The sequence below is a fragment of the Felis catus genome, chromosome E1, assembly GCF_018350175.1.
Source record: "Felis catus isolate Fca126 chromosome E1, F.catus_Fca126_mat1.0, whole genome shotgun sequence".
NCBI lineage: Eukaryota > Metazoa > Chordata > Mammalia > Carnivora > Felidae > Felis > Felis catus.
Window position 1 is genome coordinate 46823019 of NC_058381.1, and position 25200 is coordinate 46848218.

General features: G+C 47.3%; 1 protein-coding gene and 1 long non-coding RNA gene across 14 annotated transcripts in view; one reads left to right on the top strand and one right to left on the bottom strand.

Annotated features, from left to right (window-relative positions):
* The window catches only part of TEX2 (testis expressed 2), a 104411-nt gene that overhangs the window by 7128 nt on the left and 72083 nt on the right, over positions 1–25200 (bottom strand). For 10 of the 12 annotated variants that reach the window (XM_006940494.5, XM_023244503.2, XM_023244504.2 and 7 more), the window contains 4 exons: positions 20089–20235; positions 15761–15860; positions 6315–6447; positions 350–475 (listed from right to left, as the gene is read on the bottom strand). In XM_006940494.5, coding sequence (XP_006940556.2) covers positions 350–475; positions 6315–6447; positions 15761–15860; positions 20089–20235 — 506 coding nt within the window. Of the gene's footprint in view, positions 1–349; positions 476–495; positions 518–6314; positions 6448–15760; positions 15861–20088; positions 20236–25200 lie in introns of those variants that run through there. The other 2 variants (XM_023244505.2, XM_023244506.2) reach the window with 2 other exon arrangements.
* Positions 17567–23198, top strand: LOC102901574. 2 transcript variants are annotated; one of them, XR_002149284.3, is made up of 3 exons: positions 17567–17739; positions 18435–18685; positions 22987–23198. It is a non-coding gene; the product is annotated as an uncharacterized LOC102901574 (long non-coding RNA). The 2 variants fall into 2 exon arrangements; XR_441907.5 differs by having other exon boundaries at positions 17570–17739; positions 18463–18685.

Below are 25200 nucleotides of genomic sequence, written 5' to 3' on the forward strand. Positions count from 1 at the left end.
CTCATAGGAACCGGCAGCTCAATGAGAAAGTGTGACCCAACTGAGGGCAGCGATGCTCTCCATCGGGCACTAGGGGGAGGTGTTGTGTAAGCTCCTTGCACTAAACACGCCTTTCAATGCTCTATTAATAATTTTCTTCACTGGCCCAAGAAAGCCATTTTGATGGGGATCTTCTTAGCTATGGAAAGAATTCTTGGGTCTTTCTGCTGTGGGGGCTGGAGTTTTAAGCACTGACTCTGGGTTCTTAATGTAAAAGTCACTCACTCAATACAGAGGAAGAAGAAAGATTATATAGGACACCCAAGTTGGTGCCCTGAGCCCTGGAGCCCTGGAAGCTGGATCCACTCACCCTTCAGCCCCTGGGAGGAGCGGTTTGTCTCCCGCGCTGGGCTCTGGAGCGTCGTCTTCATCAGAGGAGCCAGCACTGGAGGACTCCTCATCACTGTCTGCCAGACAGTACGCCCTGGGCCTGCAACTGATCAGGGCAGAGTCACCACCGTAGCCTGCCCTTCAGGCTCTGCTTAGAAAGAGAACACACATGCTCCACCGCCATCACCGCTAACATGTCCTCATTCTCCCAACCCACCCAGAAAAGAAGAGGTTGGATCCAAGAGCCCTCGGGTTGGTCAGGTTACCCGGAGACTCCAGTGCCAAGTGCCCTGAGAGCAGCACAGGACTTGGGGCTCAAGAGTTCCATTCTGTGCATGCGTCCGGACAGGTGGTGGGAGTGTGATGCCGTCCACACAAAATGCAGTGATCTCATCGACAGTGCAGCAGTAGCCAAGTGGCGGGGCGGGGGGCGGGGGGATGGATGGAAAGCATGATGGTTGCAAGGGTGAGGTGACAGCTGATGTTGGCGACATAACCTCTCACACATGACGGGATGACGGGGATGTTTAGGCAAGTCCCTGGGCTCTGCCTGAGTTCAGTGACTCTGATGCTTTCTGCCTTAGTTACCTCCAGATTAGTTTTGACTCCAGACTCCTTCCTAGTGAAATTATGTGTCTTATCCCATACCTGCTCTAGCTCCTAAAGGCCACAGAAAAAGCCAACAATCGCAAGGGACAAACCTCAAGGGACTCTAGGAAACAACCGACAGGAGAGCCTAGGAAGTCTCCCGGAGAAATACAAATTTAAAAACCATTTAAAAAACGAAAGTAAGACAAAGCCTCGTCAGTGAGCAACGTTCCCCGTTAATCTTTCCAGGGATACTCAGTTTCCAGAGGCATGGGGGTTACTAGATCACCAGCAGTGGTGAGGGCCACTCTAATGGCACTAGGGGGGGTTCTTGGCCGGGATTCGGCCCCACAAAAGGCAGCTCCCTCCCTGGATGGCGGCTTTGCTTCAGAGAGGCAGACAGGTAGGGCCCACCTCTGAGGCTCGGAGACTTGATTGGGATGAAGCCAACGAGGAACAGAGTAGTCTCTGAACACTACTAAGCAACCAAATGGTCACAAAGCAGAGCCTTGCATTTCTGATAAGGACAAAATTACTGGGACGGGAAGGCAGCAGAGCTTAGGTCCAATCCCTACAGGTGTGATCCCTATGGGGTTTCCCTCCGATGCTCACAGGGGGCAGTCATCTCCTGGCCAAAAGTGGCCAAGGGCACCCAAGGGCAGAGCACACACGCTCGTGCAGACTTGAAGGCCCAGCAGAGGCCCCAGCTAGAATGGTGGAGCTGAAATCTCCACCCTGTGAAACAGGAGCCTGACTGTAAGAGGACCTCACAAGTGTCCTCCCTGGCAGGACACCCGGATCCTCCCCGACCCCGGCTCTGAAACATTAGAGCCAGCCGTTCCACCAACAGGCTTGCGTACAGTTAAAGGGAAACTCCCCGTGCACGTACAAAAGCCTCTTGTCCCTGACCATGGACACAATACCTAACTGACTCTTTCTTCCTCCTTCCGTTAGAGTCCTGGCTAGTCCGGGAAATGCTATGGGTGTTCACTGATCGCAAAGCCATTTCAGAGCTTTCCCTGGTTAGGCAGTCCTCACAGAGATCTTCTTTTATATAAAATGTGCGCAGCAAAATATTAGTCCCAAGAAAGCCTATAAATTGGGTCTTGAGATGAGGAAAGTCAGGGAGGCAAGTCCCCAAGATAACACAACCATCCGAGAAACCCATCTCACTTGTCCATCGGTACGAGGACTGCTTCCTGGCTCTAGATGTGCCCTCAGACGAGGGGTCTGTGTCCCGCCGGCGCAGGTAGCCTGCTCCCCCTCCACGCAGCACAAAAAGCTGCCTCAAGATCTGTGACCGCAGCGAAACCTGCTGAGCCACCAGCCCCTCCTGTTCCCCACTGGTATTTGTCATCTGGCAGCCTCCAGCCCTGAGGCAAAAGATGCCAAAGGCTGAGCACTGCAGAGAGCTCTCGGGTTCCCAAATTAATCCTCCGCAGGACAGAGAACAGGATAAATTTTGCGGCTTGAAGTTAATAATTTAGACAGTGCCGTATCAGTGCAAGTGGATCAGATGACATAAAATTCTGATTTTGACCAAACGGTTACCCCAACGTGGCACCCAATCCTTACCAGCTAAACATGTAACTGTTTGGCTCATATTTAGTTTTATAACTCAACATGAATTTTATGATCTCGTGATGTCAGCATGAACTTCAGAGAAAGACACACTGCACATTCTTATATAAGATGTGCTGGGGGGGCACCTGGGTGGCTCAGTCGGTTAAGTGTTCGGCTTCAGCTCAGGTCATGATCTCGCAGTCCGTGGGTTCGAGCCCCGTGTCAGGCTCTGTGCTGACATCTCTGGGCCTGGAGCCTGCTTTGGGTTCTCTGCCCCTCCCCCACTCATGCTCGGTCTCTCTCAAAAATAAACATTGAAAAAAAAATAAAAAGATGTGCTGGAACGTTAATAAGCCTAGTTTTTTTAAAACACACCTTAGAATCCAGATGAGTATGACATCCTTTCAAAGAGCCGCCTTAAAGGGCTAATTCTAGTTTTGCTGCCTCTGCTAAAAATCTTTGGATACGTGCTTGGAGCCAGACACATAAGAAAAAATGAATTATTTTATCACTGATACTCTATCTTGGACCAAACATCTTATTTCTTGGTCTCAAGATCACCATCACCCCTGAACAACTTCTAGCAATTTCTCTAAGATCCAATCCATCTACAAAGCAGGATGATTCGCTGGTACTCAGAACAGTTAAAAGAATGTCACAGGCTCTGGAGGCAGTCCTAAAAGGCAGCTTCCAAAGAATGGTTTAAGTGAAGGCTGCATAGTTACATTAAGCAGCCCAGTGAGGTGGCCACGCACGGGAGAACGTGTTCACTTTCTCTAAGTGAAATCAGCACCATGCATCTGCCACAGACACACATGTGCACACGCCCTCCCAGCTAGACCGAGTCACAGTGGGGGCTGCAGGCACTCGGCTCCCAAAACACAGGGGCTTCGGGGTGGTGGTGGTCCGGGCTACGCTGTGGACTAGTGACCCAATACGGAGGTCACAGGGGCCTCCCTATGGGGACTTGCACACCGGACCCAGGCTGCAAGGGTAACGCACGAACAGGTTGAGCGCCTTACAGGACATGCCCTACTCCAAAGCCACGGTTCCGTTAGACAGCGGCCAACATGTAGGATGTTTCCCTTACTGACTCGCTCTGGGCCTCTTCAGGTCGAATACAGTTATGGCCGCTCAGCTAGCTACCTGAATTCCACTTTGAGCACATTATCGCCCAGAGTTATGTTAATGACAGTGTGCCACAGGATGGCTATTTGGGAAATCAAGACTGAAGGAAAAATGCCTAAAAATATAAAGTATACACATATTTCAAAGAGAAAGGGCTTCACTAGAATAAAGCCACACAGATTTCAATTTCTCACTGTCATCCTCAGGGTAATAATGTGAGGACATGAACAAACGTTCTACCAGTAAGGAGGACTTCCCACAGGTTGAGCAGCATCTTCTAGAGACTCCCCCGGGGGCACAATCACTTGCACACTTGAAGGGGGACCGAAGAAGGCGGTGAAACAAAGCAGAGGCCCCGCCAGAGCCTAATCTCTGGCGAGATTCACTGTGGAGGGAAACGTCGGTACCGAAGATCGCATGCTCAACAGTAGCCATCACGTACACTGACGTCCGTCTCTCCTTGGTATTTAGACTCAGGGTGATTCCAATATGCTCATGACTGAGGAAGTGAAGAAGTGGACTCTAGAATCACTCGTGGGATTAGGTTCTTAGTTATGGACGGGCTTTCAGAGGCTCTCAGTGCACTCAGAAATTGTGAGCCAGATGGAGTGGGCATTTTCAGGGAGAAGGATCCAGAGCTCTCAGATTCCCCAAAAGGGGTCCTTTATGTAAAAAAGAAAAGGCTAAAGGTCCATTTTTCCAGGCCTTTTTCTCCCAAATGAAGCACTTTTGGGAATGCGTGTTTTCCTTGCCTTTAAAATTAAATGACAGCCCATTACACGTCAGCATATTTAACACCCTCACAGGAAGAAGCAAAACATTTATCCCAGTCTCTACTAGGAAAAAAAAAAAGGTACTTTCTAAGTATATTCCAGACAAATACCATCGTATTCCCAGAGCAGAGGAGATTTTTCATGCAGTCTAGTGAAACACTGCTTACTCAGAAACAGGTCCACCTGTTCAGCCAGGGCTTATGAACTTGAGATTGTGCCAAGAGAGCCACGTGAGTAACAGCATTCATGGAATACCTAAGTGGCCAGGATCTCAGGGACTTGGATGTATTGGGGTCTCATCTGCTGCCCAAGACCTCCCTTTCTATTGGAGTCCCAGCAGCTCTGTGCTGGGCACAGGGCTGTTTCCAGAACAGTCTCCTTCCACAAGGTTCTGACTGAAGTTTGCTCTGTCCTGCTCCTGTGTAGTTAGACCTCATTTTCAAGGTTGCTTCTGCCCAGAGTCTGCTTCATCTCATAGGCTGGATGGCTGATAGTGCAGCTAGCTGTGCAGGGCAGTGGGGTGGGGGCATCCAGGCACAGGAAGTTGAGTCTGATTGGATCAAACGCCCAGCAACTCAAATCAGGGAAGTTGGCAAGATTTTCCCTCCCAGGAAAGCCTCTTAAATACCCTGACCTCAATCCTCTCAGGTCTATAAACTGAGCCTCTACGTCCAGGAACATGTTAAGGACAAGCTTCCTAGTGGTGTCACACGAGACCAAACAAGACTCAGCACCTACAGGGCATGAAATGCTACATGGAGAGTTAATAAACACCACTCACCAGAAAATACAATCCACAGATTGCCGAATCCAAATACATTTTAACAAATAGCAGAAAAATGAAAGGAAAATAGCACAGATACAGGTTAGATTGCATACGGCAGGGGAAACTTTCCAATCATTAAAATAGGAACATTTCATTAAGTAACCTGGATAAATCACAGTAAGTAAAAGCACATTCTCAAATGCAAGACCCCCCCCCCCCCCCCATCTACTGTTACTACATGTATGAATACAATCATTAGGTCAGCATAACTGAACAAAAATCTAAGAGTCTGTGTCTCATATTCAGACCCTGACAAGGTGGGTCCTTGTGGGGTTTTCCTGTCATTGTACTGTCAATTCCACACCAAAGGTGTAAAGAGATGAGAAATAGACTCCACTTAGCATTTTTAGTTTGGTAAAAACAATAAATTTACATTTTCAGTCAGAAGCAGTCATTTTTAAGGGGTATGGAAATGTATAAGTTCCAGCTTATACATTCTAGGCATCTAAGGAAAAAATAAATCAACCTTCATTAACTATCGCACAGATTTGAAATATTTACTCAATCAGACAAACTGGGCAGCAGATGCAGCGTCTTCTACAAAGAGAGGAATTTACTACTAAGCAAATCAATGTCGTATTATTTAGGGAAAATACATCTCAAAACACTTTAGGAGCACCCTCTTGGCTACAGAATCAGTTATCTTATTATAAATAATTCTGACTTTGTGATTACAGCAGATAGACCCCCCAGGGACCTTCGCATTGCCCACACATTGCTGTTTGTGGGTGGAAGGAGGACGTTTCCGAACGATTCCCTTCACAGAACAGTTTATTGTGCAGATGAACCTGCCCCGACGGTCTGAGTCAGTGATGCTTTCTGGATAATCGATGCTGTGCCCCTAATGGCAGCACTGAGGCCAAAAGGTGCTGAGCAGAGGTGGGGACTCACGGCTTTTGGGAGACGAAACTAAGGAACCATTCCCTGAAATCCTCTGTGGTCCAAAAGCAATCTCGTGGAAGCTCACCCAACATCTGAGGCCACTACACATCAAAGCTGCTTCTCAAATGCTAGAGGGAGAGGTTGGTTCCCCAGGGTTGGATTAGTAAATCCATATGGCCCCTTACCCTTCTTTGCCAATTTCTCCAACCTTCAGGGCTTCAACAAGAGGCTCTTTCCCCAGTTTGGTCAAATTCATTTTGGTCTCGAGAGTCATCAGAAAGGACCCATTGTAGGACATTCCCAAATCGATCCAGAGTCCTGCAGAAAGGGCAAAAAACAGAAGGTTTTTTTCCCCCAGGAAAACAGGACTATCCATGACAGTATAACAATTTATATCACATTGATGGGGCGCCTGGGTGGCTCAGTCGGTTAAGCCTCCGACTTCGGCTCAGGTCATGATCTCACGGTCCATGAGTTCGAGCCCTGCGTCAGGCTCTGTGCTGACAGCTCAGAGCCTGGAGCCTGTTTCCGATTCTGTGTCTCCCTCTCTCTCTGCCCCTCCCCTGACTCATGCTCTGTCTCTCTCTGTCTCAAAAATGAATAAAACATTAAAAAAAGTTAAAAAAAAATATCACATTGAAAGTCTATAGATTTGTATCGCCTGTACTACACTGCACGCAAGGGACGGTCACACGAAGAAAAGCTCCTGGAAATGGTTCAAGCGTTTGTCAGCTTGCCAACATGTGAATATCCATTACAACGGTCACAGTGAGCTTAGTGAACCTGTCAGCATTGGAAGGATCCAGTCCTCTGGGTTCTTCTCACATTTAGTAAGAAAATACACTCCCAACAGGAGATGGCTTGACCCAGGGCAAAGCCAGGAGAAAGTCTGCTGATTCCCAGCCAGTTATGAGGCGGAAGAGAGGGGCTATTCTTTTTCTTTTTTTTTTTTTATGTTTATTTATTTTTGAGAGAGAGAGAGAGAGAGAGAGAGAGAGAGAGAGAGAGAGAGAGAATGAATCCAAAGCAGGCTCTAGGCTCTGAGCTGTCAGCAAAAAGCCCAACACGGGGCTCGAACCCATGAACTGTGAGATCATGACCTGAGCCGAAGTTGGACACTTAGTTGACTGAGCCACCCAGGCACCCCAAAGCTGGGCTATTCTTTAAAGACACATGTGAGAACCACTGTCTTGAAATTATCTCATGTTGGTGGGACAGTGGAGCACAGAAAATGCTCCAGATTGAGCTCAGTATGATAAAGATAGGGACAAAAACTTTTAGCACCCTTTTCTCTCTGGAAATTGCCTAGTAACGGAAATAAAATAATTAATGTTCAAGCCCCAGAATTATCCAGATAAAGTGGGGTAACCACTTTGTACCCTAGTTTAAAATACCAGTGTCAATGAGATCATATCTAAGTTTTGTGGAATGTCACTGGGATGGCCTACCAACAGAAGTGGTCACTGACCAGAAGTCTAAAATGCAAACAGGGATCATCTCATGACCTTCTACACCAGGATTCTGTGATTTGGCAATAGAACATGCTAGGCTGTGATTTTTCAGCTCAGGATTCTGTAACACTTCATGGACTTTCAATCAAAATCTGATCCTTCGTGTGGGTGTTTAAATGTTAATAAACTTTATAGATCCTCATTAGATACATGACAACATCTGAAAGGAAGCAGGAAACTAATCTAAAACCATTGTTCACACACAGCAGCATTTTCAAGCAATTACAGTAAATAACTTATCCCCTATTTGGCCACCATTTCAGATAAAAGCTTTGCTTAACCTCAAGAAGCACTAATGGTATAATTCTTCACTAAAGGCAGAATAATTTCCATTTTGTTTTCAACAAATTCTTTTCATCATAATTGGAGGTAATTATTTTCCATGAATGACATTAAGTGATATGCAGATCAACTGTGACTGTCTTGTTTGTCACAACTCACAAAACTGCATTATTTCTTGCTTATGTTAAGCAGTTAAAAATCATCAATTAGCTTGCTCTTCAAAGGTACTGTTACTGGAAACAAAGGGTACGTCTGCTTTTATAAAGACATTTAGTCAGAATCACTTCCAGGAGAAGGGAATAGGGCAAAAGGCTAGATATTAATAGGTTTTCAACTCAATATAGATAGAATATCAATAAAGAAGATATTTATTGCTGTATAATACCTCCACTTTTTTTTTTTTTAACTTGAGAATCGATAGGAGTCAAACTACCTGGCTGCTGTATATATTCAGAAATAACTTCTTTTGAAAACCCTGGTCAGGCTTCCAATAAATATTAATAGTATATAGTGCCTCTGAAGATGGTCATGTTAAAGGCATCACAATTTTACTTCTTATAAAGTATGTTTTGTTTGTTTCTTTAAATGAGGAGGTGTGACTATAGCTTAGTGCACTGCTGGCTTATGCCCCAATAACTGGGACATACAGCCCAGTGATGTGTGGTCCAGAGCCCCCTCTGCTAGGAGCTGGGGTGGGGAAGGCAGAGGGAAGGCGCACATGGAGCCCTGGCATGTGGACGGGGGCTTGAGTTCCACTGGAACTTTCTAGACCTCTGTTTACGGGCTTCCTAATGTGCACAAGGGGGCTGCGCTGCCTCTTCAGGGGAGGGCTATGTCCATCCCAGCTGGGGCTCTTCCTTCTCTCTGCTGTCGCCAGCCCACTTTGCTACTTCCATGACTCTTTGCTCCAGCCTAGGTTCCCGCTGTTGCCATGGCAGACGGGGACCAGCCCAGAGAAAGCCACGGGGCCAATGGGGCACTAGGTAGGCAGAGAGTCCTGTCTGGGCTGGGGAGAGCACGAAGCATGGACATCTATCTGATGGAGCCTCTGCCTGAGGAGCAGGGTCTGTTTTCGTATCAGCGTATGCCCCAATAGGCCCACCCACAGGGCCATGTTCAGCCCTGGTTCTCAGGGAGAATATGAAGGAGTCAAGACTGGCCTGAGAACTTTTAAAACCAGATATAAACTGCAGCCATTCCAACAGATTACTTTAATATGACATGCTTGCATTTAGATGAGGGGAAGACTATTTTAGCATTAGGTGCAAAGAAAAATCTTCTTCTGTGACAATGATTCAGCAAGCCAAAAAGCATCCTGAAAAGCCTGGAGCTCACACAACCTGGAGCTGAGACCACACGGTTACATAATGGGTGAGTCAGGATGCTCTGCCAGTATGAGTGAAAGATGAAATGAACAGTTACTAGAAAGGCTGTCTTCTCGGTGCGGACAATCTGCGTCAACGATGTAAGGATGGGAACACGCCCTGCTCCGTGACCGGGGTCTCAATGCTCACCAAGCTGAACACGACTAGCCCGGATGAATGTAGGTGCAGAGAGCTCTTTCTTTTGTGCTCTGGACAAACGTTAAGACCCTTTCGCGAGGCATTTCATTTAAAATGCTCCTCTCTACCAAAGCATAAGAGACTCTTAAAAACTGAGAACAAACTGAGGGTTGATGGGGGGTGGGAGGGAGGGGAGGGTGGGTGATGGGCATTGAGGAGGGCACCTGTTGGGATGAGCACTGGGTGTTGTATGGAAACCAATCTGACAATAAATTTCATATATTGAAAAAAATAATAAGATAAAATAAAATGCTGCTCTCTATAACCGCCTGCTCTAGCACTCGAGGACAAAAACCAAACGTTGAGCCAGACAATTTTGAAGCCTTTAAACAGGAGTATGGCAATCAGTGTACAGAGAGGTTCTCCAGAAAGGCCATGAAAACAAAGGGTCTCCTATTAGCCTGCTTGGGTCGCTATAACAAACGGCCATAAACTGGGTTGGCTTAACGACAGATATTTATTTCTCACCGTCCTGGAGGCTGGAAGTCCAAGATCAAGGTGCTGGTCAATTCAGTTCCTAGTGAGTTCCCAGTGAGAGCTCTCTTCCTGGCTCGCAGAAGGCCACCTTCTCACTGTGTGACCTCACACGGCAGACAGAGACAGCAAGCTAGCTGGCTGGTCTCTTCTCATAAGGGCACCGATGCCATCATGAGGACCCTTCCCCCTCAGGACCTCATCTCAACCTGGTCACCTCCCCAAAGCGCCACCTCCAAATATCAGTACATTGCAGGTTAGGGCTTCAACATTTGAATTTGGAGGGGGGACGGGACAGGGGACACAAACATTCAGTCTGTAACAGATCTCCCCCACGTAAGCGGTCCTCATGTGAAGAGTAGTAGCTGATGACTAACAAGTCCCTGTACCATTGGCACGTGATGTGGCAACATGGGGAACAAAACGGACAATGACGACTTCGGTCGGTTTTCATGCCAGCACCTGTGAGGAGCTCCGATGGCTGTTTTTCCGCTCTCCAGCTTCATGAGGGAAGGATCAGTCACCATTGCCACTGCTCAGAAGGAGACTGCGGCAAAGGTCACAGCCTGCTCCACCGAAAATGTTCCTTGAGTTCTCAGTGCAAGATGTCAGAGCCGAAGCCACTGAGATGAATCCCTGCCCTCAGGCACCTTATGCCTGAAGGCAAAGACGGCCTAAGGCCACCTGGTGCAGACTGGCATGCCTCAGTGTCACCAGAGACAACTAGAATACAGGTCCTTTGGCCTTCTCCTGGTATTCTATTTGACAGACGCCATGGACACAGGAACAGTCTCACTGGGGCCACATAAATCTAGTAATTTCTCTCGGCAGCTCACGGTTTCGCCACTGTTAAAGTAACTAAAAGGCATCAGTCTCACTGGAGTAGGTTCAACAGGGCACCCGTTCCTTCGGTGGGGTTAGAAGAACCGAAAGCCGCGCTCACCTGAACTTGGCCCTTGTGTCATCTGCTCCTCTGTTTCCTGCTGATTTTAACTGTTACTGGTTGGTTTCCACTTTGAGAATCAACATTTGGCATCCAAAGAACAAACTTCTTAAAATGGAACATTTAATAATATATTACTAAGAACAGACGTTGGAGTTACAGGTTCTGAGAAAAGCACACCAGGGACTGTCTTGTTCCTGATGCCATACTGCTCACTCAAATACCACAGAAAACCAGCATTCCTTGTATCTGGGTGTGTCTTTTAGGACTGATGCCGCTCTGTCTACCTGTAATTGTTCTCGGAAACTGCTCCGCCTCTCAAGATTGATCGAACCAGTCTCCTCTCTTCCATCCCAACCAAATTCCACAAAATGGTATTTTTCTCCCTTTCCACAAAAAAGCAATTTTTCTTTCTGCAGCATGATCCGGTCAGAAAGTGTGGGCCCATTCCTGTCAGTGCTGAGCCCCACAGTCTGGCCCTGTCACTGTGCTCAACTCTGGGCTGCTGTTTTCCTGTATCTTCTTCTTCTTAATTTATTTTGAGAGAGTGAGAGTGTGCACGAGTGTGCGCGGGGAAGTGGCAGAGAGAAAGGCGGGGGGTGGGGGGGAGGGAGAATTCCAAGCAGGCTCTGCACTGTCAGTCGAACAGGGGCTTGAACTCACAAATCGTGAGAACAAGACCTGAGCTGAAATCGAGTCGGACGCTTAACCGACTGAGCCACCCAGGCGCCCCTCTCCTCTTGGTTCTTTTTTTTTTTTTTAAACGTTTTATTTGTTTTTGAGACAGGGAGAGACAGAGCATGAACAGGGGAGGGGCAGAGAGAGGGAGACACAGAATCTGAAACAGGCTCCGGGCTCTGAGCTGTCAGCACAGAGCCTGACGAGGGGCTCGAACTCACGGACCGTGAGATCATGACCTGAGCCGAAGTCGGCCGCCCAACCGACTGAGCCACCCAGGCGCCCCTCTCCTCTAGGTTCTTAACAAGGGCGTAGTGGAAGGAATGGGCAGGTCACAGACCGGCTCTGGTTCCAGTTTTCTGCAATGCTCAGTGGCAAAGTAACTTCGGTCCCAGCACCTGATAAAGGCACCAGGCACTAAAGGTCAAGAAGGTCCGGAAGGCAAGTCGTAGATGGCAGATACCACCGGTCATGACCAAAGGCATTTCTGAAAACAGACAAGGTTTCTGTTCCTGTGGGACACGGTACTCTTGCCACAGAATCCAACACCTTCTGTCAAAGCTTGGGCTGTTATTTGGGAATCTTGAAATAGATGGCACTCTGTCTGTGGTGGACGCTCAGTGCCTATTTGTAGGTTTAAATACATGCAGCCAAAGTCCTGAAGACCAAATGAATTTGTGAGCCTGAGGGGTCAGAGCCCACATCCTCGGTTCATCCTGACATTGACTGACATGCCTGCAGGTGCTGCTCTGACCCTCCAGGGCATCTGACTGCCATGTGGCCTGAAGGAAGAAAGGAGACCCACGCGTGGCCCTCAGTCAGAGGTGCATGTGGAGTGTGCAGGGGTCAGAGATGAAGCAGCAGGTGCACAGCCAGTTTCCAAGGGACAAGTCTTCCCCTCTTCCAGCCACCTGCAATGATGGGGAGTGAAGACGCCCCTGGGGAAGGCGGTCATTCAACTGGCTGTGTGTCCTGGGACTCAGACAGGCCGATGGTGGCCGACATGTGATTTCATTCGGAGGAACTACAGACGTTGCTCCTTTTAGTGGCAAGGCCACGACAGCCGAGGATGGCCTTTTTCTTTCCGTTTATTCCTGTAAAATGGGTCAACTGGGCACCATAGCCACCTATACTCTAAACTCTCCCAGAGCAGCAGCAGCGAAGGCACCACTATCAATGGTAAAAATAATAGCCTGCACTTACCGCACTCCCTTGGCATCACGCCTTCCAGGTGCCTTCCATGCACTAACTCACTGAGTGCTAGACCAGCCTAGCCCATCAAGTCACAGTCTCCCCACTTCAGAGAGGGGTTAGCGAGGTTTATGGAAACTGCTCAAGGACAAGGAGCTGTGAATCCCAAAGCCCGGCCCCAGAGCTGTGCTCAGAACCACCGTTCATCGCTCATCCTGAGGACGGAGTGATCCAGTCAGCCTTGGCCCGAGTATCTGCACCCCCACCCCCCAGCCATTGTCTCCAACAAGTAAGTTAGGAAACAAAAAAGGGGAAAAAAAGGGTGTGGGGGGGATTCCCCCAGAAGGTGCCCCATCTTTAGGGCTGTGGAAGCCTTCTTCATTGGGCTTGTATTTCCCCGGAAGGTGAGCTCTGCTTTCCAGAGTCCATTTTAGCCAGTCACTCTTGATTTTCATTTCCTTCAAAGTAAAGTTTCCCTTAGAGCAATGGAATCCAAAACAGCACATTTCCTTTACGTTTATGTCTGTTGTACCATCACAAGCATCCTTTGCAGACTTGGGAAAACCTAATTTGATCAAACTTTTAAAACCCACAGGCTTTATGTCTTTTATCATTCCTTTCTTTCATAACATTTCCTTCCTTATTACATAAGCAGGCAGATGTCTAAAGCTTGCCCTGAAAGGAGTTAAGTGAGCCTCGAATGGATTAAAAACTGGCAAAGCTTTGATCTGGGTAGTGAAATGTCTTGCTCCAGAGGAAGAGGAAAGAGGCTTAGGCATTTGGTGAATTTCACTCAAAGCCTGACCAAGCTGCCCTGGGAAGCAGCAGAGTTCAAAGCTACGGGGACACTCCTTAGATACAGCAAAGCCCAGCTGTGGCCCTGCTTCTTTCTTGCTGGAAATTTCTATTAGTTCAACAAAGGACAGAGATAACAGACTGCTAACACATTAGGAAATACAGCACGTACACGTATTATTTACTTTCTTTAAGCCTGAGGTGTATGTTAGCTGATCATTTACCAGCCTGTTACTAGTCAATTCCTCACAAACCCAAGAGCAAAGGGGAGCCCAGAGCCCACCAGAGCCAGAGGAAGATAGGCAGGCAGCCCTCATACACCGATGAGGTGGAGATCCTAGCTAGGTGCTCAACATATAAATAATGTACCTTTAAAATTTTCACATGTAGTTAAAAGAACTCTAGCTAAACTGTTGTTTGCAAATTATCTTTTCTAGAATTACCCTTTGTGAATCATAAATTAACCAAACCCAGGAACACTCAGATTTACCAAAGTGTAGACATGATCAAGGGGTTACAGGTGATCTTAACATGCAGGTATTAGGTGGACTTTTGGACTTGTAAATAACACTCTGGTCTATCTCTGAAATCCATGTAATACTAAAAACATGGAAATATGGGCTCACTGTAGGCTGCAATATTGCTAAAGAGATCATCAGAGCTGCAATAATTGTAGGGCTAGAAAAAAATCTCTTTGTATTCACATCAAATGTATACAACACTGAAAATGATTTCATTAAACTATTCAAGAGCCATCTGATACAGCTATAGAGAGACAAAAATAGATGCTATAAATTTACCAAACATTTACTTCAAAACAGATATCACCCTCGGAAAGTTGTAATTATTTTCTCTCCACCTTGTTCCTGTGCCTTTGAGGAATAATGTCAATCTGGTTTAGGTGGAAAGAGGTGCATCTGGAAAGGAATACTACATAAAAGAAGTCGAACACTTCCACGATGGAGAGATTTTCCCGGCCTGTTCATGGACTATTCTCGCCTACCTGGCTTGCGCCTCTGATTTCCCCCCATTCCTGTGTACTAACTTCTCCATCACGGTTCTTTTATTTTTTTAAAATTTTTTAAACTTTTATTTTTTTTAATGTTTATTTATTTTTGAGTAAGAAAGATAGAGTGCAAGTGGGGGAGGGGCAGAGAGCGAGGGAAACACAGAATGTGAAGCAGGCTCCAGGCTCTAAGCTGTCAGCACAGAGCTGGATGTGGAGCTCGAACTCATGAGCCGTGAGATCACGACTTGAGCTGAAGTCAAGTCTGATGCTCAACCAACTGAGCCACCCAGGCACTCCTCCATCATGGTTCTTTTAAAACCACATGACACAAAATACACACAAGTCTTTATGTCTATTTTTTTTTTTTTTTTTAAGTAGGCTCCACACCCAGTGCAGAGCCCAACATGGGGCCCAATCCACAACCGTGAGATCAAGGCCCAAGCTGAGATCAAGAGGCAGACGCTCAAATGACTAAGCCACCCAGGTGCCCCTTTTACATCATACTTTTATTTAAACTCTATACATCCTAATCAATTCTTTCTGCCCCAACTCACAAGAGTAGGTGTAAATAAGGTGTCAGGAGCATGTCTTAAAAATCAAATCTGAGCACCTTCCCCCAGCAGAGAGAGATACTCTCAAAATATTGCTGACAACACGTCTTCATTTTTTCAAATACCTACTGAGCGCCTACTAGGCGTGGGAAGGAACATCAAGATGCGAAACATGAAGGTCAAAGAATCTGCAACCTAGAAGCTGGGCAACGCAAAGGTACGAATGCATATGAAGAATGGCAGCACCTGGTAAGGGATGAAGGCTGGGGCAGGTGCACGTTGGGGGCGAGCAGGGCTGAAAGCCCTCGCAAGGGCCGCAGCCATCCAGGGCAGGGGCTATTTTCTAAATCACACAAATGCCCAGGCCCCACCTACTGGTACATGGGCATGTTTGGGTTGGGTGAGGACCTTCAAGGATCTGAGAGACTAGAAGAATTAGGATCTATTCCCTATCGGCTGAAAGCTGTGACTGTTAAGAACAAAAGACAATTGACATGAGACAGATGCTTAAAAAGGCCCCAAACCCCCTCTATACACAAAGCTTTGGTATTCAATCTGTTGTGATGGAGACATTTTAAGACATTTTAACACCCATACAAATGGGCGATTCTCTGCTAGAGGCAATTAAGAGTTACCTTGGTGATCAACATAAGGCTTGAAGGCCTGAAGGATTTTTGGCACAGCCACCCCCATGTCAAGTTCCGTCAGAGTTAGTTCATTCATAAAGTAGGGGAGCTGGAGGAAAGAAGTAAACAATGAATGAGACATTAGTTACCCGGTCAATGTTAGAATTCAACATACTCTCAGAAGGAATGACGGTCAAGGTTTTGGGGACACATTCATCTAACCAAAACTTATGGAGCACGTACCACATACTAGGCATCATCCTACAGAGAGACCTGTGGACGAGTCAGGCGAGGTCCTTGCTCTCGTGGGGTTTATGTTGGAGAGGTGGAAACAGATAAAGAAGTAGACAAATAAATAACCTGAGAGAGTGATTAGTGTTACAGAGAAAGTAAGGCAAGTAGTGGGATAGAGGGAGCTGGGGTGTGGGTGGGAGGTGGCTATTTTGGCCAAGGAAGTCAGCGAAGGCTTCTGTGCAGAGTGCCGTCTGGCTAGAGACCTGACTGAGGAGAAGGCGTCAGCCATGTTGATCAGGTCACTAGAGTTGGCTACAGTGTGGGAAAGTGGACCTCTCTTAGACTACTAACTGCTCCAACGTTTCTGATAGGCAAATTCATGGTATTTATTAAAATCCTTGGGGAAAAAAAAAAATCACATCCCTTGAACCAGTGCTTGACATTTTCCTTCTGCCTACCCTGGATTCGAGTTCCTCACTCTACCCCGAGAGTGTGGTCTGTGCAAACCACATCAATGGGCTATCCTGCCCTCTGGCTTCTGGCTGGGCTTGACCCGTGGGATACCCCAATGGGCAGGGAAGAAGGGAGGTACATGGGGAAGAGTATGGTCAGGGATTTGTCTCCTCCCTCTGTTGAAGGCCACCACTCCTGTCAGACAGGCAACCTCTCCACACAGCCATGCTGCCCAAGGCCTGGTAATTGCTCCTTGCTTTTGCCCCTACAGGGAGCGGTAACCCTCCCCTACAGGGAGCTGCCAGCCCTGGGTCCTGCCCTGTCCCTTTTGGTTTTCCTACACTGGCCCACACATTATAAATCTTCCCCTTAATCAACTCTCCTCTCAGGTTACTCCCCTTGAGTGTGCTGTTTCTTGCTGGGACTCCAACTAATATAGCATCAGTCGGAATTTGCTCTAAAGAAAATAATCTGAGTACTCATATGCTTAGAAATTCCTACTTTGCCTCAAGACGACAGAATTAACCCATCCATGTTTCTTTCACCTGAATTGCATGTGTAAGACATGCAATATACTGAAATTAGAGAGGTTATGATGGCTGTGATGGACAAAATGTGACTAGAGACAGTACTCAAATGTGCATGTGAATTAATTGGTGGTTGCTGTATTTGGAAAACCTTTTTCCAAGGCATCAATGTTATGTGGCAGTTGGCCTCCCTGTCAGCCTACAGAATGCTACCTGGCCAAGAATGTAGCCAAATTCTTGCACCCTTGCCCCAGACTGTTTTGTCTATTATCAGCACTCTAATACCCAGTGAGTCAGGGGCACGCTGGGTTTCTGTGGGAACAGCAGTCCAACACTGACCAAGGGGAGTGAATGCAGAGAGGGTCTGAGTTCCCAGACTCCTGTCCAACGTCCCAGTCCCCCTATCCAGTGCCCTGCAGTTCCCCGCAAGGGCAGAGGAGAGACCTAAGACAAGGGAAGGGCTGTGGGACTAGGGACTGAGAAAGACTCGGTAGGGCTGAGCTGGGCTCTAATCACCAGTAAGCAGAACGGGGAGGGACTCAGCAGGACCTGGCTTCCTACTTATTCACCAGAGTGCCCAACTCCAAGATTCTAGAACATCTCTAAGCACCCTCCCCCTCCAAATCACAATTGATCTGAATCAAAACTCTCAGGTCCAGGCCCTAGCCTGGTCAGCCTCCTTCGTACTCTGTAGGGGAAGGCAAGGAAAAGTCACTCCTTCTGCTCTTTTCAACCAGAAACTCTCTTCTTCCCACCCAAAGGCACCACCGTGAGGTAAGAACCCACTGCATGTTCTTTACCCTTCCGAGTAAACCCAGCTGGACATCCAGGTGTATGGAACATTCTCAGGTTGGTGGGGGGGAACGCTGGAAGTTGTCTTCGGTAACAACATTTGCTGACCCGGGGCACAAGAGGCCCATGATGACTGAGGCCCCATGGCGGTGTTGGGAGGGGCCGGCTGGGGCCAAGAATGTACTTGCTTGTTGGGGCAGAAAGTCAGCTTGCTTTAAACCATCACTGGGCACCAGATACACACACAGGGCTGCTCTTTCACAACATGAGTCACTCTCACATGGGAGGGTGACAAACTGAGACTGCAGGGCAAGGACATCAAAGAGTTCTCCGCATGTCAGGCCTTCAGGGGAAAGCAGGAGACAGGGGAGATCTTTGTCACAGCAGACAGCTGTGCGGGCTCTTGTACTGGCCGTTAACCAACACTGGCTACCAGGTTTAGTCCTTCCCGGGATATCTGGATACTGGTGATAGTAAGACTTCTCTTGGCAAGGGTGGTAGGAGGTTCAGAATTTGAGTAATATCCTACTTCTGTTTATTCCATCACATCCAGGGTGTCCTCTGGTCTGCAGGGGGGGCAGTCAGGGCTAGCAGCTGGGGTCAAGGTGGAGCTGCTGAGGCTGGCAATGGAGGGGGCACAGTCCCTGCCTCTGAACTGCTGGTACTACTGAATCTAGGCCACTTTTCTCCATCCTAACCTTCTAGCGCTTCTGACCTCACAACACAAAAGGCAGCTTTAAGTCTGTAAACTGAAAAAGCCCGTGACCAGCAGGGGGAGAAGATGAAAATGACAGACTTTCCCTCAACTTCCTCTGGGATGAGAGAGCCCACCGATCTCCGCCAGGAGGGCACAGGTTCCATGGACTTCCAGCACCCGAGAGAAGCGAATGTGTGTAACAGGGAGAGCAGTGTCCTGTCTGGAGCTGAGGTATGCCCTGCTCTCTGCCTCCCATGCCAGGGACCCCAGCCTTCACGCTCGGGGAAGGGCCTCTGGGAAAAGAGGAGTGTTGGCCCCGCTTGCGTGTCTCGACCCAGGAACTCAAGCTCTCCACCATTCTCCAGAAAGAGGGAAGAGGTGGAGTGAGCTCCAGCGCGGCTGCCTGTTTACAAACACGGAGGGTTACTGCCACTTCCTGCCCTCCTCTTGGACCCGGCTGGCAGAGCGGTTTCAACCCTCAATCTACCTGAAAAACAACAGCTGACCTGTGTCAACTGAGCCCCCCCAAATCCCTGCCCCGAATTCTGCCTCGAAATCCACTCTTCCAGCTCAGAAGGCAGCCTCTCCTCTTCAACAGGGGTTAGGGAAGAGAGGACACTGGCCTCCGGCTGGCACACACAGCCTGCCAGGGCTTGATCTGTCACCCGGGGCTTGGTCTGTCACCCAAAGGAAAGACGAAAAGTCACATCGGAGCTTCTCCATGCCCACATTTTCCTTCTAATGCAATTTTACCTTAGCTCACCGTTTCCTAACCTGGAGTCCTTGAACTCTCTGAAGTCATGGGCAAAATTCTGCATCACTATGCATTTTTCTATGGAACGAATCCATTCATTTCTGCGTCTCAAAGGTATCTATGACCCAGAAAGATCCACTGATTTAAGCTGCTGACTGTGCAACTTCTCAGTGACAATTTGGGGACCGAAGTGACTCTTCCTTGGCTGGGTCTTCGCTTGGTCAAAAACTTACTTCTAAGTAACCTAAACAAGGTCTCTGGGTTGGCAGAGGTGGCACCAAGTTACTCATTTAGTGGCAATCGTAATATTTATGCAGTTTAAAATTACTTCCAAGTGGGCCCTTGATCAGCACCAGGACTGGTGTTTTTCAGCAAAGAGAGAGCCCAAAATAAAATACCATCTGGCCAGAAGTAAAGGTCAAACCCAGACACATTTAGAGTTCCATGCTAACTTTCCCGGCCTGGAGAGGCAGCGCGACTTGGGAAAGAGGTTTGTAGTCTGGCACTTTTCTCAGCAAGGATGGTGCGGCCCCTAGACGGTGAGGCTAGGTGGGCTCCAGGAATACAATTTAAGTTCCTTACTAACTGAAGGATAGCAGTGGTCTACACGACAAACCAGCTACAAAAGCTCACATTTTCCCACATCAGATTCTGGGCTATCACCTAAAATAGATAACAACGTGGGCAACAAAAAGGAAAGTGTAAACAGGAACATTCATTAAGTCCCCAGGTATGGTTAGTCATAGGGCCGAGGTCACAGCTGTTGTTCTCATATGTTATATGCTTCAAGCCAAATTATTTTTTACTCACGATATAATGATACAAAACTTCCAAATTAAGAAGTATGAAAATTGGAAGCCTCTTGTGTGGAAAACGATACCTTTATTTTGCTGAGTTTCATTTGGATTTTCTTAGACACCAGATCAGACCAATATTTCTCTCCTAAGAAGTCCCAAAACATTCTTCCAAGCAAGGCGTTCACCCAGGCTTCCTGTTCCTCCTCCTCCGAGGGTGGAGCCTCTGGCAACTGGCAAAAGAAAAGGAACCGAAATTAGCTGGAAAGCAACTGGAGAACAAGACAGGTGCTTATTTTTACAAAGTCACTGAAGCTTCCCTTCCTATAGAGATGGGCGACCACGGGAGTTGTATTTCTTTCCTATAAATTACAAGTCTCACATTATGTCAGTGAATAGAAAAAAGGAGAAACAAAAGCCACCATCACAGATTAAAAACTCCTCTTTGTCTGTTTTCTTCTACTACCAGTCTTCCTGTGAACCAGTTAATATTGCATACAATCAGTTCAACCAGATTGTCCTGCCTCCCAAATTACCTTGGTACCCACTTTCGACTCATGACACCTCTGATTAAATGTCTGCCTATCTCTTCCAGCTGAGGCTTCCTGGACATATAACCATCAGGCTGGTCCTCACAAAGCAGCCTGAAAACGTCCCATGCCCAGGACTCCTACAGTCAGCCAGGTTCTTGTGAACCCACAGCCCTCTTGGGCGAGAGAGAGGCAGGGAGGGTGCTTACACTGGGCCCTATGCCCAGAGATACTAATTTAAGCGGGTATCAGAATTTTCAGAAGCTCTCTCATTGATGTACTGAACAGGTGAGGTTGAGAGCCACAGCCCTGGATTAGAGAGAGCTCACTCTCGAGAATTCTGTGTAATTCCTACAGCTCTTCTCCCCAAGTCAGCCCAGTGAGATACCCTGGGTCTCACCTCCACTTGGTACAACCTGTCTTAAACATCTAGCATGGCCAGTGTGTAAGGTGGGAGAAGGACAAACTTGAGTTAGTTTCTGGTTTCCAAGGCTAATCATCAGATGACGGACCCTGACCTGGAGAGGGCCAGGTAGGGTGTGGCAGGGCACCTGGCAGTGCAGGTAATGCTTGTTGACCACCACCGTGGTCACTGTTGCTGCCCCCTGACCCTGCGCCAGGCCCCGTGATAAGACTGTTTCTCAGGCTCCCTCATTTATGCCCTACGATGCCCCAGAAACATGGAACCCTTACTTCTATTTTAGGGATGAGGAAACGGACTTGGAACCATTCAGTGTCCTGCCCGAGGCCCCTCATTTATCAGCACAGCCTGACTCAGGGCCTCCTTCTCCCTGATCTCCACCTGCTCTGTCCCGAGGGAGGAAGGTGGTGTGACTGGCACCTGGTGGGACAAGACATTTCCTTATGCTGAGGTCTCTAATTAGACTACGGCCTTACAGAAACAATTTGCCTTGGAAAGCAAAGACCAAAAAAACTAGAAACGCAGAAATCAGCGAGTTGTTCACCCTTTCTCTTCCCTCTACGGTTTGTACAAATGCATCTGCTCTGACCTTATGGGCTGTCTGTGGCCATGACGCACGTCAGACGCCCTCGCCCTCTCCACACTTTTAGTGTGTGTGTGCTCATGCCAGCGCTGTCTGTGGCGGGAAGCTGTGACTGCCCACATCACAGCTGTGTGCCTTGGCCAGGGGGACTGTACCCAGGTGGCCTGGTGCTCGTGGACCTGACGCCTGGAGATCTGATGACTTGTGAGTACCCCAAAGGCCTGTGGCATGTACCTACATGGATTTTTCTGAAGCCTGGACTTCTGAGGGTCCGAGGCAGGGGAACTGGTCACTGAGCTTCTACAGGGCCTAGTGGACTGAGTGGCACCCACCTGTCCACTAGTCTTGTCAGAGCAGATGCCGTCCCTCTCTTTGGGGGTCTGGGAGTTTGCTTGTGGTTTTTAATCTGTTATCGCACATAAGGGGAGACTATCAGGGGACATTTTGTGTTCTAGGAGTCCTTTAAATTTGGGTGTTTTCACGGGTGTCCCTTAGGAATGTTGGTGAGTCTCATTAAAAAAAAAAATTAACTCTGGGGACGCCGGGGTGGCTCAGTCGGTTGAGTGTCTGACTCTTGGCTTTGTCTCAGGTCATGATCCCACGGTTTGTGGGACTGAGCCCCGCATCGGGCTCTGCACTGACATCGGGCTCTTTCTCTCCCTCTCTCTCTGCCCCTCTCCTGCGCACACACACTCTCTCAAAATAAAAATAACTCTTGTTTAAAAAATAATACATGTTGGTCATTCCAACACTTCAATGGATATACAGTACCTCTGTTCTTTCCAGTGCTGTAATATCTTTTGATATTAACCAAGACTTTTTTTTTTTTTTTTAAGATTTTAAGTAATCTCTATACCCGACGTGGAGCTTGAACCCAGAGATCAAGAGTCACATGCTCTACCGGCTGAGCCAGCCAGGCACCCCTAACCAAGACATTTCTAGCACCAGGTTCTAGATGCAGGAGCAGAAGTCTGTGATCACTGAGCACTCAGTCATGCCACAGATGGGACATGGTTTTGGGAATCACTTTTCTCTCTGCCTGAACATCTGCGCCCAGCCCCCAAGGGGATATGGTCCAGCTTCTCTGAGGTTACGGTCTTTGAGTCTCATCAGCTTATCTACACAGGCTTCCGAGTAAACACCCATCCAAGAACAATGTCCTCCTCCCCTGGGTATTTAGACATTGCCAAGTTGTGCCCACACAGGGCAGCGCGTGTCTTGCTTAGATCTGTAGGCAACATAAGAGGATTGGTTACTTTCCCTTCTCACGTGGGGGAGTCTACCCTTTATTAACCTTTCTTTACAACACTAGTTATTCACAGCAAACGGGTTTAGCACAAAAGAGCAAGAAACAAAGGCTATTTCACAATTTGTTCCAAGCCAAACGCATACGATGTGGAAACAAATTTCTGAAATAACCGACAAGCAGGTTGTTTTTTCTTTTCAACAGTTCCTTCTCCAGGCTTCTCTCTTCACAAACTCATTGGAACAAAGAAAAATCCAAGAGCAGCAAAACATTGACAATGCATCGAAGCAGCTTTATGAACAAAATCTGGCTTCACCAGGCTACTAGAAAGAACTCATTTCCGATGAATGTCATAAAAATGTAAGAGCTTAAAGAATAAATATGCGTGTGTTTCCTAACATTGCTATTTGCCTGCAGGAAGGAATGTGAGAATATTCATTTCACCATTTCAACTATATACATACGTTCAGATAGGGTAACTTTCTCAAAACGACTTCCAAAAAAAGGCCTGGAGAGTCCGACAGCCTGAAGCTGAAGGAGGCCACCATGAGTGTCTGAGAAGCTCTTGGGATATAGTTTATTTTTTATTTTTTAATGTTTATCTATTTTTGAGAGAGACACACACACAGAGACAGACAGAGTACAAGCCGGGGAAGGGCAGAGAGAGAGAGAGAGACACAGAATCGGAAGCAGGCTCCAGGCTCTGAGCTGTCGGCACAGAGCCCGACGCGGGGCTTGAATTCAAAAACCGTGAGATCATGAGCTGAAGTTGGGTGCTTAACTGACTGAGCCACCCAGGCACCCTGGGACACAGTTTTTATTAAAAGCTAAACTCCAGAGTAAATTACAAATTTACTTAATTTTTTAGTGTAAACTTTCCTGTAACAAATGGCAGGAGGCCAAGGCCAACCCTGCTTTTTTTTTGTTCCAAAGAGAGCTCAGTGCCTCTGCTCCTAAGGTTTGGTCACACACGATTTGGCGCCATCAGGGTTTCACAAAGGACTGCTGGGTCCAGGGGAAGGCACAATGGAAGACCCTTCCCCCAGGCCCGTCAACTGTTTCCCCAATTATAAAAATAATACGTATTTATTACAGAAAACACCCATAATTCCACTATCTAGATATAGTTATTTAAAACATTTTTATTCTATTTCCTCTCAGTCTTTTTTTTCAATGTATGTAACTCTTTAGGACACAGAACTTTAAAAAACAATTGGATCAAACTAACATGGTTTTGTATCTTCTTTTTTTTTTTTTTTTTTACAGCTTTACGGAGATACAGCTCACATAACACACAATGCACCCATTTAAAGAGTAAAACCTATGGTTTTTAGCATATTCACAGAGCTGTCACCACCACCAACTTTAGAACATTTTAATGACTCCCAAAAGAAACCTCGTGTTCCTGAGCGGCCCCTAGCCATTCTCCCCCAACTCCACCCCCACCACCGTCCCCACCGTCCCCAGGCAACCAACCATCAATTTATCTCCGTGAATTCGCCTCTTCTGGACATTTCACATGAGCGGAATCATACAATATGTGCTCTTTTGTGACTGACCTTCTCTTCTGAGGCATCATGTTTCCAAGCTTTACCCGTGCTATAGCACATGTCTGTACATTATTCTTTTCTATTGCAGAATAACATTCTATTGTATGCGTTTACCACATTCTATCCATTCATCAAGTGGTAGAAGTTTCCACTCTTGACTACTGTGAATAATGGAGCCATGAACGTTTGTGTACAAGTGTTTGCACGGCCATACGTTTCCGTTTCTCTGGGCCATATACCTGGGGGCGGGACTGCTGGGTCGCACAGCTAGAGGTTCACTTTGAGGAGCTACCAAAGTGTTTCCCATAGCAGCTGCATCGTTTCACTTTCCCACCACCAACATACAATGCTTCTACCTTCCCTACTTCCTCACTAATATTTGCTATTATCTTTTTTTCATTCTAGCCATCCTAGTGGTTGTGAGGTGGTATCTCATTGTGGTTTTGATTCTCATTTCCCTGATGACTAATGACCGAGTATCTTTTCTAGGCTCACTGGCCATCTGTTTATCTTCTTTGGAGAAATAGCTATTCAAATCCTTTGCCCATTTTTTAATTGGGTGATTCACTTTTTTAAAAAAGTGTTTGTTTATTTATTATTTGTGGGGGGGGTAGCAGTGAGAGAGGGGGAGAGAGAGAATCCCAAGCAGGCTCTGCACTGTCAGTGCAGAGCCCACTGTGGGGCTTGAACTCACAAACCACGAGATCATGACCTGAGCAAAAGTCAGACTGACTGAACCACCCAGGTGCCCCATGGGTCATTCACCTTTTTATTATTCAGTGGTAAGAGTCCTTTAACTATTTTAGGTCTTAGAATATCAGATATATGATTTGCAGATACTTGCTCCCATTCTGTGTGTTGTCTTTTC